Source organism: Mobula birostris, chromosome 18 (genome assembly GCF_030028105.1).
Source record: "Mobula birostris isolate sMobBir1 chromosome 18, sMobBir1.hap1, whole genome shotgun sequence".
Lineage (NCBI taxonomy): Eukaryota > Metazoa > Chordata > Chondrichthyes > Myliobatiformes > Myliobatidae > Mobula > Mobula birostris.
In genome coordinates this window covers 8,268,273-8,282,472 of record NC_092387.1, presented here as the reverse complement: position 1 = coordinate 8,282,472, position 14,200 = coordinate 8,268,273, and the positions used below count along the sequence as shown (strand labels likewise).

Here is a 14,200-nt window from a genome sequence, read left to right as displayed (position 1 = left end):
TCCTCATCCATCTCACCCATCAGGAAGCTAAAGAAATTTGGCATGTGCCTTCACCAATTTTCCAGATGCATCACAGCATGGTATGGCAACTGGTATGTCTGACAGCACAAGGAACTGCAGAGATACAGACACAGCTGAGCACATCACAGAAATCCACCTCTCCTCTATGGACTGTCTACACTCTTGCTGCCTCAGTAAAGCATCCAGCATAATCAAAGACCCCAACCACCCTGGGCATTTTCTCTTCTTCTGCCTCCCATTTGGCAGAAGATACGGCTCAAGAACAGCTTCTCTCCTACTGTTACAAGACTACTGAATGCTCCTGTAATATAATAAGAGGAACCTCCTACCTGATTATGACTTTGCACCTTATTACCTGCCTATTCTCCACTTTGTCTGTAGCTAACACCTCGTTCCGTATTTCTGCAAGTTTTCCCTTGCGCTACCTCAATGTACTGATGTATGAAATGATCTGTGTGGACGGCATGCAGAACAAAGTTTTTCTATTGTACCTCAATTGATGTGACAATCATAAACCAATTTACCAGTTTACCTCAAATATTTTTACTTTAAAAGTAGAATGTTTATAAGAGAGCATTAAGAAGTTCTGAAATTAGAAGTTAAAGATAAAATCCTGGAGATGGATTTCTGAAGACCGCAATAAGTAAAATTAAAGTTGCTCACAGTGCCAGTGTGTTTTTACGTTTTCATCAATCAAAGTGTTTTACAGACAATGAGGTCGGAAATACAGCAGCCAACTTGTGCAAGCAAACTCTTAACAATAACAATACAACATTAACCAAACAGTCTCTGTTGGTAATCAAGAACATGAGAAAATCTGCAGATGCTGGAAATCCAAAGCAATACACACAAAATGCTGGAGGAACTCAGCTGAGACCCTTCATCATGATTCAAGTCAGTCCTGATGAAAGGTCTTGGCCCAAAACACTGACTGTATACTCTTTTCCATAGATACTGCCTGATCTGCTGAGTTCCTCAAGCATTTTGTGTGTGTTGCTCTGTTGGTAATGCTGATTAAGGGATAGTTATTCCAGTATAGTGGAGAAAGTGGTTGAACAACTTCACTAAAATCCACGCAGTCCATAAACAAGTGTTCTGAACAGTCCTTTAATTGTTTGTCAGACTTCACCTTCCCATTACAAACTTACGGTGATTCTCCTCAATTAAACAGTGTCTTTCAAAAATGAAGTTTATAGATATTACTCAGAACTCATTCCAATAATTTGCCGAACAACTAAGTGAAAATAGCTAGCCTGCAATTAGCCATTTATCCTTTTCTCTCTTTTTCGAACATAAAACTGGCTCTTTGGCCCACAATGTTGTGCTGACCTATTTAACCAGTCGAACCTTTCCCACCCATATAGCCCTCCATTCTTCTTTCATCAGTGTGCCTATCCAAGAGTTAATTAAATGTATTTACCTCTATCACTACGCCCAGAAGTGCATTTCATGCATCCACCATGCAATATAAAACTTACTTCTGACATCCTCCCTATACATCCCTCCTTAGAATTATGCCTCATTTTTAATAATGCCACAGCCACGGTTAGCACCTCTCCAATCTTCTCCTTCATATCATTTAACAGAAATATCTTTCACCTCAACCTGATGGACTTTTGGAAGTTGCTGCAAGATAAGGGTTAAAATAGTGTGCTAACAGAACAGAGCACAGACATATTGTACGGCCTTTTCTGTTTGTGGAGGTTCAGTAAAGCAAGAGCCAAGATTCTAAGCTGACAGTGTAGTCATTCAGGCTGAACGTGGCCCTTGAAAGCCCGACTCTTCTTGGCACAGCCTTTCTGTCCTTGCCCAGGAACCAAGGTCACCAAGACACACAAAGGATTCCAGGGCAAAACTTACTATTGAACAGTTATCAAGTATTATTCACCTTTAACACAGATTTAACACCCAAATTTTGTACTGTGATTGGTTCTTAATATGCAAATGATGGGATTCAGAAGTGCACGAAGTTTCTATATTCAATATCTGTATCGAACTCGCCAATTTCTGTACAAAATTTGCAATTCTTTGTTCAAACTTCAGAACAGTTTGGTGACAGGGGCCATGCTGTTTGCTTTGTGCACAATTAAATAAAGTGTGATTGAAGAATGAGTGCGAGTTTTCAGAGTCTAGTTAATTGGTAATGACAAACTCTTCAAAGCAGCATTTTGGGATATTTTACATACCCTTCAGAAAGTAGACAGAGTTCCTGTTTGATTTCTCTTCCCAAAGTTCATAACTCTGACTGTGCAGCAGCTCCTCAGAGCGGAACTTGCAGTGCCAACTTACTTAAGCCCCTGGCACAGAGATTGAAAGCACAGCCAGCTGACTCAGAGACAGGCCCAAGTATGAATATGCAACCCACAGAGGTACTGACATTAACCCGCATCGTGCGGAGACAGGATGTATAACTTCATACAATGCCAGGAATAGATCAATTGGTCGCCGACTATGTCGCTATTTATGGGCACTGTTACAATACATTTGAAAGCAATTCACTATGGAAACTGTTCTGAGATGTCTGGCATATAATAATCCAAGCCCCTCTTGGTTTCTATGGGCTCATTTGGATCTTTTCACTTGCTCGATGCAAGTTCTGCATCCTCAGACAGACTAATAGCTATAATTTTTCCCTTCCTAAGGATAATAAAAAGGTGAGTGAAATACTGCTAAGCAGATGGCAGAGGAATAAACAACTCTACATGAATAAAGTACCTTTCTGTTTTGACGTGGATGTGTTATCTGCTAGCCAATGCTTGCTCACACCACCATTCCATAGGAGACACAAGTGACTCCAGTTGCCTCCGACTGGACTGCCAAACTCACCCCTGTTGTTGGTTGCTTTTCAAACAATAATAAACTCAGAGAGTTGACAATATTTGCAAATTAGCACCTAAAGGACCTTTGATCCTTATTGGTGTGTCTATCCAAAGCTGGCATGACAGTTTTAAGGAATCAGGATGTAAAGGGATCAGAAAAGAACGTGGAACTAAATAGGTCAGCAGTGAACCCATTCAGTGGCGCAGAAACCTGAGGAGTCAAATGACTCTCATGCCTGTAGATTCCTCTGGCTCTGAGGCACAATGGCTAAGCCACGTCATCCCGGGATTGTGCCATACCTTAGGGTGCTCCTCCGGGACATGCTGCTTGGCATACTTAGCGAGTTCCAGCAGCTGTGGGTCAGGCGTTTCCTTGTCATAGCTGTTGGTGCAGTTTACAAGAGTGGAAGCAACTGCAAAGAGGGCAGTTTTATCTTCTGACTGGAGAAGGAGAGAGGCAAGGGATTGTTACACGGACATACATCCTATTCCACAGGTATCAAGAAACAGCTGTCAATGTACATTTAAACAATGAATGTCCATCTCTACACCCGTGTATGCATGTAAAGATTTTCCAATAAGGCCAATAAAGGACAGCATGGTAGCACAGCAGTTACGTAACACTATTGTAGCACCAGGCCCTGGATTCAATTCCACCCATGTCTGTAAGGAGTTTATACATTCTCCCTGTGCTCACAGAGTTTCCTCTGGGTGCCCCAGTTCCCTCCCACATTCCAAAGACATAGGTTAATTGGTCACAAGGGCGTGGTTGGGTAGCATGGGCTCGTTGGGCCAGAAGAGCCAATTACGATGCTCTACCTCTAAACAAAGAGTGGAATGTTGGTGACACATTTCCTCCAAACCCAGGGTCTAATGGGTCAAATGGACCCCACGTCATGAGGCTGACTTGAGGTGACAACATAACTGGAATACCAGCTCCAAATTTTTTCAGAGAGCCAAACAGATCAAACACCTCTAAAGGGTTAAACTTGGTCACAATCCTCTCTATAAATCCAGCTAGGATTGCCAAAGGCAGGGATACAGATCATTAACCACATGCACATTCTATCCCTCCGTATGTATGGCACTAACTCGGAGACGTACCTTTGCCAACTCAAACATAGCATGCATTGCAGGCTGATCAGCCACAAACTCTTCCTTCACGTCAGCGTCAAAGGTCAGATAGGCCAGTCCCTCTGTCGCCCAGCGCCGTGTGCTGGACTGAATTGAGTCATTGCACAGCCATCTGGATAAGATAAAGCAGCAGTGAGATCAAAAGGCAGCCTTTAAACCATCCACTCCTTTCTCTTGCATTTGACCTCCCAAAACCACATCACCTCGTAGACAATATACACAAGAGATTCTGGAATTCCACAGCAATACACACAGAGTGCTGGAAGAATTCAGCAGGTCAGGTAGCATCAATGGTGAGGAATAAACAGCCAACATTTACCTCCCTCCCCCACCCATCTTCCCCTCACCTCACCTCACCTGGCTTCACCTATCACCTGCCAGCTTGTACTCCTTCCCTTCCCCCACCTACATATTCTGCTTTATCCCCCTTCCTTTCCAGACTCGACGAAGTGTCTCAGCCAAAACATCAACTGCTTATTCATTTCCATTGACGTTGCCTGACCTGCCAAGTTCCTCCAGCATTTTGAGTTTATCACCTCACAAATTTAAGATTTTTAAGATTAGCTTTATTTGTCACATGTGTATTGAGAGATATAGAGAAATGTGTCATTTGCATCAATGATCCACACAGTCTGAGGACGTGCTGGGGGCAGCCTGCAAGTGTTCCCATGCTTCCAGCGCCAACACAGCATGATCACAACTTACTGACCCTAGCACATACATCTTTTTTGGAACATGGGAAGAAACGGGAGCACCCAGAGGGAAGCCATGCAGTCACGGAAAGACCATACAAACCTCCTACAGATGGCAGCAGGAATTGAACTTCCATACAATTGTATTTCTAAGCTATATTGACTGTTCTGTTGTACATACTATTTACTACAGTTTACTATAAATTTCACATTGCTCAAGTGTGCCCCCATCGAAAGTCTGCAGGTCAATCAGCATCTGTTTAGGGGAATAAACAGTAGACATTTTGGGCTGAGATTCTTTACCCAGGGATACTCCTGGTCAAGATAGCGCCTGCGTACAATACTCCTTTGGTCAACATCTTGTGGATAGATCATGAAACCATCTTTTTCACTTCTTTCATGTCTTTTATGTTTGTTTCTCAACTTGAATGTAACTCTGGAACTGCTGGAACCTGTGTTTGTTGTTTGGAGATCGTTTGGGTGTTTCAGCGCTCTGCATTCTCTGAGAGGATTCCGGGAGGCAGAGGCAGCGTGACCGAACCTCATGGCTAGAAGGCTGTAGGATGGCACGTGAGCCAATGTCTGATTCCATCTCGCCAATCGTAGCTTCCATTGCTCACCGATTAAAGCAACAAAGGTGACTGAAACATCAAGGCAAGTGCAGAAGTTTGGAGATCGTTTGGGTGTCCCAGTGCTCTGCAGTCTCCGAGAGGATTCCAAAAGGCAGAGGCAGTGTGCACGAACCTCATAGCGGGCAGGCTGCAGGACAGGTCACAAGTCAATGTTTGGCACCATTTCGCCGGTTATAGCTTCCATTGTTTGCTGATTAAAGTGACTAGGGAGATTGAAACATCAAAACCAGTGTCAAGGGTGAGCACCCTCTGGTTACCTTTTGATCGGTTACTCTATACTGGAGAGCGTAGAGCCTGCCACTGCGCAGAGAGTTGTCCAGGTTTTTTCTGTGTTTTGGATTTGGACTTTGGACTCTAGACTCTTTCTTCAGTCTTATAGTTTTTATATTCTATGTTTATTCACCGGGTTTTCTTGGGTTTTTTTTGTACAGGGATTTGGGGATCAATGTGCCTGTTCCATCTTTGTTCATTTTCTTTTTTGCGGGGAGGTGGGATCTTGGGTGTTGATGATCTTGCTGCCTCTCTTCTCTTTCTTGGTTTCATGGCTACCCGGAGAATTGAAGAATTTCAGAGTTGTATACTTTGATAACAAATGATCCTTTGAACCTTCGAATAAGAAGGTAAGGAGAGGTGAAGGAGCACAAACTGGCAGGTGATAGGTGAAGCCAGCTGAAGGTGAGGGATATCAAGTAAGCAGCTGGGAGATGATAGCTGGAAAAGGTAAAGGGCTGGAGAAGAAGGAATCTGATAAAACAGGAGAGTGGATCATGGAAGACAGGGAAGGAGGAGGGACACCAAAGGCAGAGCACAGACAAAATGCTGGGGGAACTTAGCAGGTCAGGCAGCACCCATGGAGGGTAAAAAACAGTCTATGTTTCAGGCTAAGAACCTGCCCCACCTATACCTCAACAAGCATGAAAAATAAGTGATTAATCTGTTCTGAGTGTCAGTGCTCTTTCATTCCTGTAAATGGTACTCAGTATCACCAGTGACCTCATGGCATCAGAAGCCAACTCACCTTCGGCATTGTTTCGCTAACTTGCAGGTTGATCCTTCAGCAAACTGCTTCATGCTGCAGTCCGTTCCTCCTGCTGACCCCACCTTGCACAGACCCTGAGGGCAGGACAGACATCAGGTAATTCACAGGCTTGACATCTACAGGTGAAAGCAAAGCAGTGGCATGTCCTGTCTATGGAGGGCAGGAGCAAAATTCAAATTTTCCTCCATGTAACAGGGTTCAGCAATGCACAGAACGGTGCTTCAATAACCACAGGCTCCACCATTCGATCATGGCTGATTTATCATCCCTCTCAACCCCTGCTCCTGCCTTCTCCCTGTAACCTTTGATGCCTTTACTAATTGAGAACCTATCATCTCTGCTTTAAATATACCCAACGACTTGGCCTCCACAGTCGTCTGTGGCAATGAATTCCACAGATTCACTACACTCCGGCTAAAGAAATTCCTCATTTCTGTTTTAAAGGGACACCCTTCAGTTCTACCCTCCAAGACTCCATCCACTATAGGAAGCATCCTCTTCATGTCCACTCTATCTAGTCTTTTCAATATTCGATAGGTTTCAATGAGATCTCCCCACATTCTTCTAAACTCCCACAAGTACAGACCCAAACACCCCTCAAACCCTTTCATTCCCTGGATCATTCTCCTGAACATCCTCAGGACCCTCCCCAATGCCAGCATATCCTTTCTTAGATATAGTGCCCAAAACTATCCACAATACTTTAAGCAACACACATCAAAGTTGCTGGTGAACGCAGCAGGCCAGGCAGCATCTCTAGGAAGAGGTACCGTCGACATTTCAGGCTGAGACCCTTCGTCAGGACTAACTTTAAGTAAGGTCTGACCAGCAAATGGTCCTTATTCCAAGACAAAACTAGAATCAAGTCTTAGATATTACTAAAATACAAGGGGTATTGCAGACAAATTTGACACAATTCAATATTAAACAGAGCCTTTCACATCACAAGACATTCCAAAACTTTTGCCAGTTATTGAAGCATGCCTATTTGAAAATGTACTCATGGTCATTGCGTAAAACGAGTGAGAGCTATCTGCAAACAGCAAGTTCCCATTAATAATCCTATTAATCCTGCTCGCTGCTGCCATCGGGAAGGAGGTACAAAAGCCTTGGGTCCCATACCAGCAGGTTCACGAACAGTTATTACCCTTCAACCATCAGGCTCCTGAACCAGAGTGGATAACTTCACTCAAACAACACTGAACTGATTCCACAACCTATGCTTTCTGCAACTCATGCTCTCAATATTATTTATTGCTTCTTTTTGTTTCATTTTTTATTTTTTTTTTATATTTGCTCAGTTTGTCTTCTTTCCACATTGGTTGTTTGCCTGTCTTTGTGTGTAGTTTTTCCACTGATTCTATTGTGTTTCTCTGAATCTACTGTGAAATGCCTGCAAGAAAATGAACCTCAGGGTAGCATATGGTGTCATATACATACTTTGATGATAACTTTGAACAGACTGAGAAAACGAGGTATTCTGTTCTGTAATACTGGTCATAAGACCTGTACTTAGGCAACAACCCTTGGACACCATTTTGTCACCCAGGGAGTGACTGGCTCACTATTCAGAGCAGGGCCTCCTGGTTTATGCAGCTTCATTACTCACTGAACCACCCACACAACACACTAGAGCAGCACAAACAAGATGGAGTAAACCCCTTCTTGTAACCTTTTCATCCCTGACTTCCCACCTAATGAACTAGCTTTGACTTACCACCAGTGCTCGAATCTTGATCTGATCACTCTCATTCTTCTTGTAGATGTCCTTCAGTAGGGTCACCCCATTGGCAGTGATGAAAGAAGCCCTCTTTGACTTGCCCGCTGCGTGGATCAGTGCTTCCACGGCAATCAGCTGGTCGATCTCCCTCTCTGAGCTGCACAGGGCTATCATGCATTCCAATATACCACTCATTTCCAGCACACGGTTGCCAACCTCCGAGGGTCCTTGCAGCAGGGTGGAGACTGTCTGGATAGCCTGCAGCTTCCCATCCATCCCCGGAGACTCAAAGCGGCCCCTACACACAAGAAATTCCCAATATTAAAAGTAAGTAGAATTCTGCAATTTATTATTTTTTCACTGGGGGTGAAACACCCCCCCCCCACCCTGTCCTTACACTGAGCGGTGTAAGACCCCTCTATGACAGGTGTACCAGTTGTATACGGTTACGGTTTCAGCAGGGAAGGGGGGTGGGGGAATAGCCTCTCGGGGGAAAACACATTCAACCTTGAGATTTCTCTTCATGCAGGCAGGCACAAAACAAAGAAACACAATAGAATTCACAAAGACAGTCAAACATCCCAAGTGTGAAAAAGAAAAAACACATTGTGCAAACAGAAAGAAAATGCAAACAAGCAATCTACAAGACATAAACTGCAGAGTGCCCGAAAGTAAGTCCACAGCCTCGGAACCAAGTTCCGCACTGAGATGAGTACAAATGGCTGGAAGCCAAAGCTGCAGTCAGTTCAACGCTGAGATAAGCACAGCCTCACGGAGAAGTGAGCTGAACACCAGTTCGTCATTTGCTCTTGAAGCCTTAATCTTTCTAATCTGGCTCGGCGCTTAAAACAGCCAAACATCGGTTCATTATTCACTCTTGGGCCTGGGCCCAATCCAGCCTAAAGGTTCAGTCCAACCCCAAGTGCGCTGCAGCAAAGGCTGTCACGGCCGCACCTGCTTTCTCAAAATACACATTACAAAAAGACTTTTGGCATGGACTGGATGGGCCAAAGAGCCTCTCTGTGTTGTAGTGTTCTATGACCCTAATACAGCAGGTCACTGGGTCCCAGCAGAGCAATGCAATCACAGTCCCATTCCCCTTCCTATCAGGGAGTTTCAGAGATAAGGGCCCGGGCATCTGGGTGGACAACCACCTGTGGTAGAGTGATTAAGTGTGAGGTGACAGAACTGAAGAAGCTCGGAGACCTGGGAGGATTAGAAGATGGAAGACATTGCACGGGTGGGAGAGATCTGATCAATGATGTGTTCACTGGTGAGAAGTGAGCCCCTTCATTTTCTCCTTCAACAGGATTCATTGTACAGGAAACAAGAGTGGAAACCACATCAGATATTTCTTCTATGAGCCAGAGTACAAAACGTTATTGCAATGCACACAATGTAATTTGAGGGGAAATAAATTTACCTCAGGGGCTGGAAAACCGGACTCTTTCAGCCCCAATAATGTGCTTTTATCACTGACACCACAGTTCCTACCTGACATGGTCCTCACAGAGCTTGTGAAAGGCTTCTCGCTCTGCATCACATTTGAGATCATCGTAGAGTTTGTTCAGCAGCACTGATGCACTCATCCGACCACTGTCAGTGACCGGAAGGCTATCAGGAACTTCAGACACTGTCCCGGCCACTTCCAGAATCTTCTTCATTCCTAATCAGTGCAGACAGAGGACTATTTAGGTACGGCAGGGTTGAGCTGAAGGGTGAAGGAGTTTTGTACACAGCACAAGTATTAACACAGATCTGCTGGGCTGAATGAATTCTGTGGGTGGATTATACAGCACCTGCTGTGAAGTAAGACCGCACAATCCTCAAAGACTGACTTGCAAAGTTCAACGTTCAAAGTAAAACTTATTATCAAAGTATGTATATGTAACCATATGAGATTTGTTTTCTTGCAGGCATTTACAGGAAAATAAAGAATACAACAGAATTTACAAGAAATTGTACAGTACTGTACAAAAGTTTTGAGTATATATATCTAGGGTGCTTAAGACTTGTGCACAGTAATGTATTTGTCAATGTGCAGCAGAGAGTGAGTTTGTAAATCTGGTAGGAGCAAAGGATATTGGGAATAGCGAGGGTGGAGCAGGTGGCAGAGCTGGAGTGCTAAAGGCAGGGGTGGTGTGGGTGTAGACACACCCAGCCCTGAGACACCAACCAAACAATTGGTTTACTGACCATTACAGAATGTCTCTCTGGTGCTTCCCACTCCCTCCCCTCTCCCATCCCCTTCTCCCAACACCTTCCCACTCTCAGTCCACAATAGAGACCCATAACAGAATCACATCTATCATCACTCACGTACATCATGAAATTTGTTTTTTTTTAAACAGCAGCAGCAGTACAGTGCAATACGTAAAATCACTACAGTACTGTGCAAAGGCCTGAGGCACCCAGCTATATACAGGTGCGAAACACTTTTGAACAATACTGTATATAAACAAAGGCTGACAAGCAAACAATGTGCAAAAGACAAATAGTGCAAAAAAAAACATATGCCTAAAGGAGATCTGACAGCAAAACCAGTTTATATTTAGTTGAAATCACATTTTGTTGGTTAAGTTCAATAGGGACACAGCCTGACAAGCCCTGGTCTTGTGGGCAACTCCCCAGTGCACTCACAGATTGTTGGATTGGGAAAGATATTTAAATGGCTTGGCCAGCTCATTTTGAAGGTCAATTGATGTCAATTCCTCACTACAAGTCAGAAGTGCTTGTTTTTACAAGTTTGCCTCTTGGGCATTTGGCTTTAAATACCGTGTTCACCAATTCTCTTAACCTCCTTCCTACCAAATCCGATAAACCATACTAAAATCTAGACAGTGGTTTCCACAAGCTGTTGCTGAGCTCAGACTGCTGAGTTCTCAAAGCTCATTACCTCAAATCTGTTCTGTCAACATGTCAACCTGAACAGTTAACTCCATTTTCCTCTTCCCTAGACACTCACTGGTCTGCTAATAACTCCCAACACTGTTTATTTTTCTTTTAAATCAGATTTATCAGAATCACATTTATCGTAACTGACTTATGAGACAAGATTTTCATGAACCATTCTGCTGATTTTTCAGTCATTGTTTATCCTGTTTAGAGTTTTGTGTGTCTAGTAACGAACTGCCAATAAATAAATTCAAAGTCAGGACACCAGAATCTGTTAATGACATTAACTCAAGAAACTTTGCTTACAATTTAACTAATGCAATAACTTCAGCGCTGACTTACCCTGATCAATGACCCAAATTGTCATGGAGTTGTTTGGGTCCCGTAAGGATTTACGTGGGACGTTTTTAATCAGGAGGTTAATGGAATTTTCTCGACCATGCGTAGAGACATCACACTGAATTAGCATCTCTATTAGCTGTTGCACCATCATTTTCATCTCCTTCATGGGATCTAAAGGTCAAAGACTGTCAATTATCAAACGTGAGGACACATTTAATCACCCCAGTCTTCCAAAATGTCATTCAGAGATCTGCTGGCAGTAACCTTACACTCACTCCTTTATCTCTCGGACTAACAATGCCTCAACCTTGGAATTCAAAACTTTTTAAAAACCTATTTTAAAGATCACCTTTATGTGTCACATATACATTGAAACATTAAAACGAGGGGTCACAGTTTGAGGATAAAAGGGAAGCCTTTTAGGACTGAGATTAGGAAAAACTTCTTCACACAGAGAGTGGTGAATCTGTGGAATTCTCTGCCACAGGAAACAGTTGAGGCCAGTTCATTGGCTATATTTAAGAGGGAGTTAGATATGGCCCTTGTGGCTACGGGGATCAGGGGGTATGGAGGGAAGGCTGGGGCAGGGTTCTGAGTTGGATGATCAGCCATGATCATAATAAATGGCGGTGCAGGCTCGAAGGGCCGAATGGCCTACTCCTGCACCTATTTTCTATGTTAAAACAGAGTGAAATGCATAGTTTGCATTAACAACCAAAACAGTGCAAGGATGTGCTGGGGGCAGCCTGTAAGCTTTCAGCACTTACACAGCATGTCCACAACTTACTAACACTAACCCGTATGTTTTTGAAAGAAACCGGAGCATCCAGAGGAAATCGACATAGTCACGGGCCGAACGTACAAACTCCTTACAGAAAGTGGCAAAATTGAATCCTGATCACTTAGTGTAAAGCGTAATGCTAGCTGCTTTGCAACTGTGCAACCACTATCTTACAAACACTTCCAATTCTAACTTCTTGTACATCTTCAATTTCATTTGCTCCACAAATGATGGCCGTGCCTTTTAACAGCCAAAGCTCAGAGATTCTTTTATAAAATTCTCCAATTCGTTTTTCTTTCAAAAAACTACTTCAATCAAGATTTTTGTCTCATTTCCTTGTATTTTGCTCAGTTGACTGTTAAATTTTATTCAATAACATTCTTGTTAACTATCTTGTGATGCTCTTCCACTTTCAGAGAGCTTAAGAGAGCTTCTTATCGAAGATTGCATGTTGCATTTTTGATCAATAATTGTGGAGGTACAATCCACAATTTCTAAGTTTGCATATGACACAAAACTTGGCAGTGTTGTGAGCCGCAAAGAGGATAAATAAATTTCACAACAGGATACCAACAGGCTGAAAGAATGGGTAACCACCCTATCAACAGTTAAGTGGCTGTTCCTGCTCCTATTTCCTATGTTTCTGTTCAATGATAAAACACTCAAACTCCAGGACAGTGAGCCCCGCATCCTACATATCGGCATATTGCCGGGAAGTACACACAGAGGCCAGTTGATTAGGTACAATGCATAAAAGCACGCAGACGTGGTCAAGAGGTTCAGTTGTTGTTCAGACCAAACGTCAGAATGGGGAAGAAGTGCTTGTTGGTGCCAGAAGGGGATGGTTTGAGTATCTCAGAAACTGCTGATCTTCTGGGATTTTCATACACTACAGTATCTAGATTTTACAGAGAATGGTGCAGATGAACAAAAAACATCCAGTGAGTGGCAGTTCTGTGGGTGAAAACGCCTTGTTAATGAGAGAGGTCAGTGGACAATAGCCAGACTGGTTCAAGCTGACAGGAAGGTGATAGTAACTCAAATAATTAGGCATTACAATCGTGGTGTGCAGAACAGTATCTCTGTACTACAGGAGGCACCTAATGAAGTGGCCACTGAGTGTACATACAAAAGTAATGGAAGAATTTAATGCCAATTACTCCACTAAAACAGTGTTGATAATGAGGATGAAGCTTCAAAAGGAAGAAAATGGAAATCACTCCTGAAAAAAACTTGCATCAATGTTAGATAGATCACTTACCAAGAACTACAGCTTCCTCCTTCCCTCGAACATCACTTTTTATTCCACTTTTCAATGAATCAAAAATACCCTGCAGTACGTTGCAGGTCGCCAGGGAAACCTGCTCATAGTCCATGCCCATCACACGGCACAGCCTGTCCATTCCTACTGTGTGCAAGATCATTGTTGCCTATCAACAAACATCAAAATGTTAACCCTTTCAGATGAGAAACAAGGTGTCACAAATATCACCTTTCTGTACCAAAATCTAGAGATTGCCTCAAATTGGATGCCCTCCAGATACTTGACAAGTACTACAGAACCTGGCTGTTGCAGTAAGATTGACTACAAATTGCCATTCGATCCGAATCGCTCATACCAACCAAGATGCCTTCCCATAGTAATACTATTTGCCTGGATGTGGCCCATATCTTAAACCTTTCCTATCCATGTACCTGCGTAAGTGTATTTTAAATGCTGGAATTATACCTTCCTCTACCAACTCCTGTGGCAGCTGGTTTGACATACCCATCACCCTCTGTGTGATAAACTTCCCCTCAGGTTCCCTTTTGAATCCTACTCCTCTCACCTAAAATCTTTAGTTTTAGATTCCTTGACTCTGTGACTACTTATGTGCCTCACAATTTTTTAAACTTACAAGATGGATACAGTCAACCTTGGTCATGAGGAACTGCTGAAGTTGAAGGTAATGAAGTCACTATTTTTAAAAATCTTTCATAAAGTGGCCTAGGACAGATCTGATACACAATCAGGAACTCTGCTTCTCACTCAACAGATGCTGCCTGACCTGCTGAAATTTTCTAGTATTTTCAGTTTGATTTGAGTAACTGGAATTGAGGGCCTAATTCTGCTCCAATACCTTAT

The 14,200-nt window shown here is 43.1% G+C and overlaps 1 protein-coding gene across 2 annotated transcripts in view; it reads right to left on the bottom strand.

Annotated features, from left to right (window-relative positions):
* The window catches only part of LOC140211924 (protein unc-45 homolog A-like), a 48,739-nt gene that overhangs the window by 20,744 nt on the left and 13,795 nt on the right, over positions 1-14,200 (bottom strand). For both annotated transcript variants that reach the window (XM_072282142.1, XM_072282141.1), the window contains exons 7-13: positions 13,337-13,505; positions 11,295-11,465; positions 9,552-9,723; positions 8,055-8,355; positions 6,317-6,411; positions 3,945-4,086; positions 3,141-3,281 (exon numbers count right to left, since the gene is read on the bottom strand). In XM_072282142.1, coding sequence (XP_072138243.1) covers positions 3,141-3,281; positions 3,945-4,086; positions 6,317-6,411; positions 8,055-8,355; positions 9,552-9,723; positions 11,295-11,465; positions 13,337-13,505 — 1,191 coding nt within the window. The remainder of the gene's footprint in view (positions 1-3,140; positions 3,282-3,944; positions 4,087-6,316; positions 6,412-8,054; positions 8,356-9,551; positions 9,724-11,294; positions 11,466-13,336; positions 13,506-14,200) is intronic.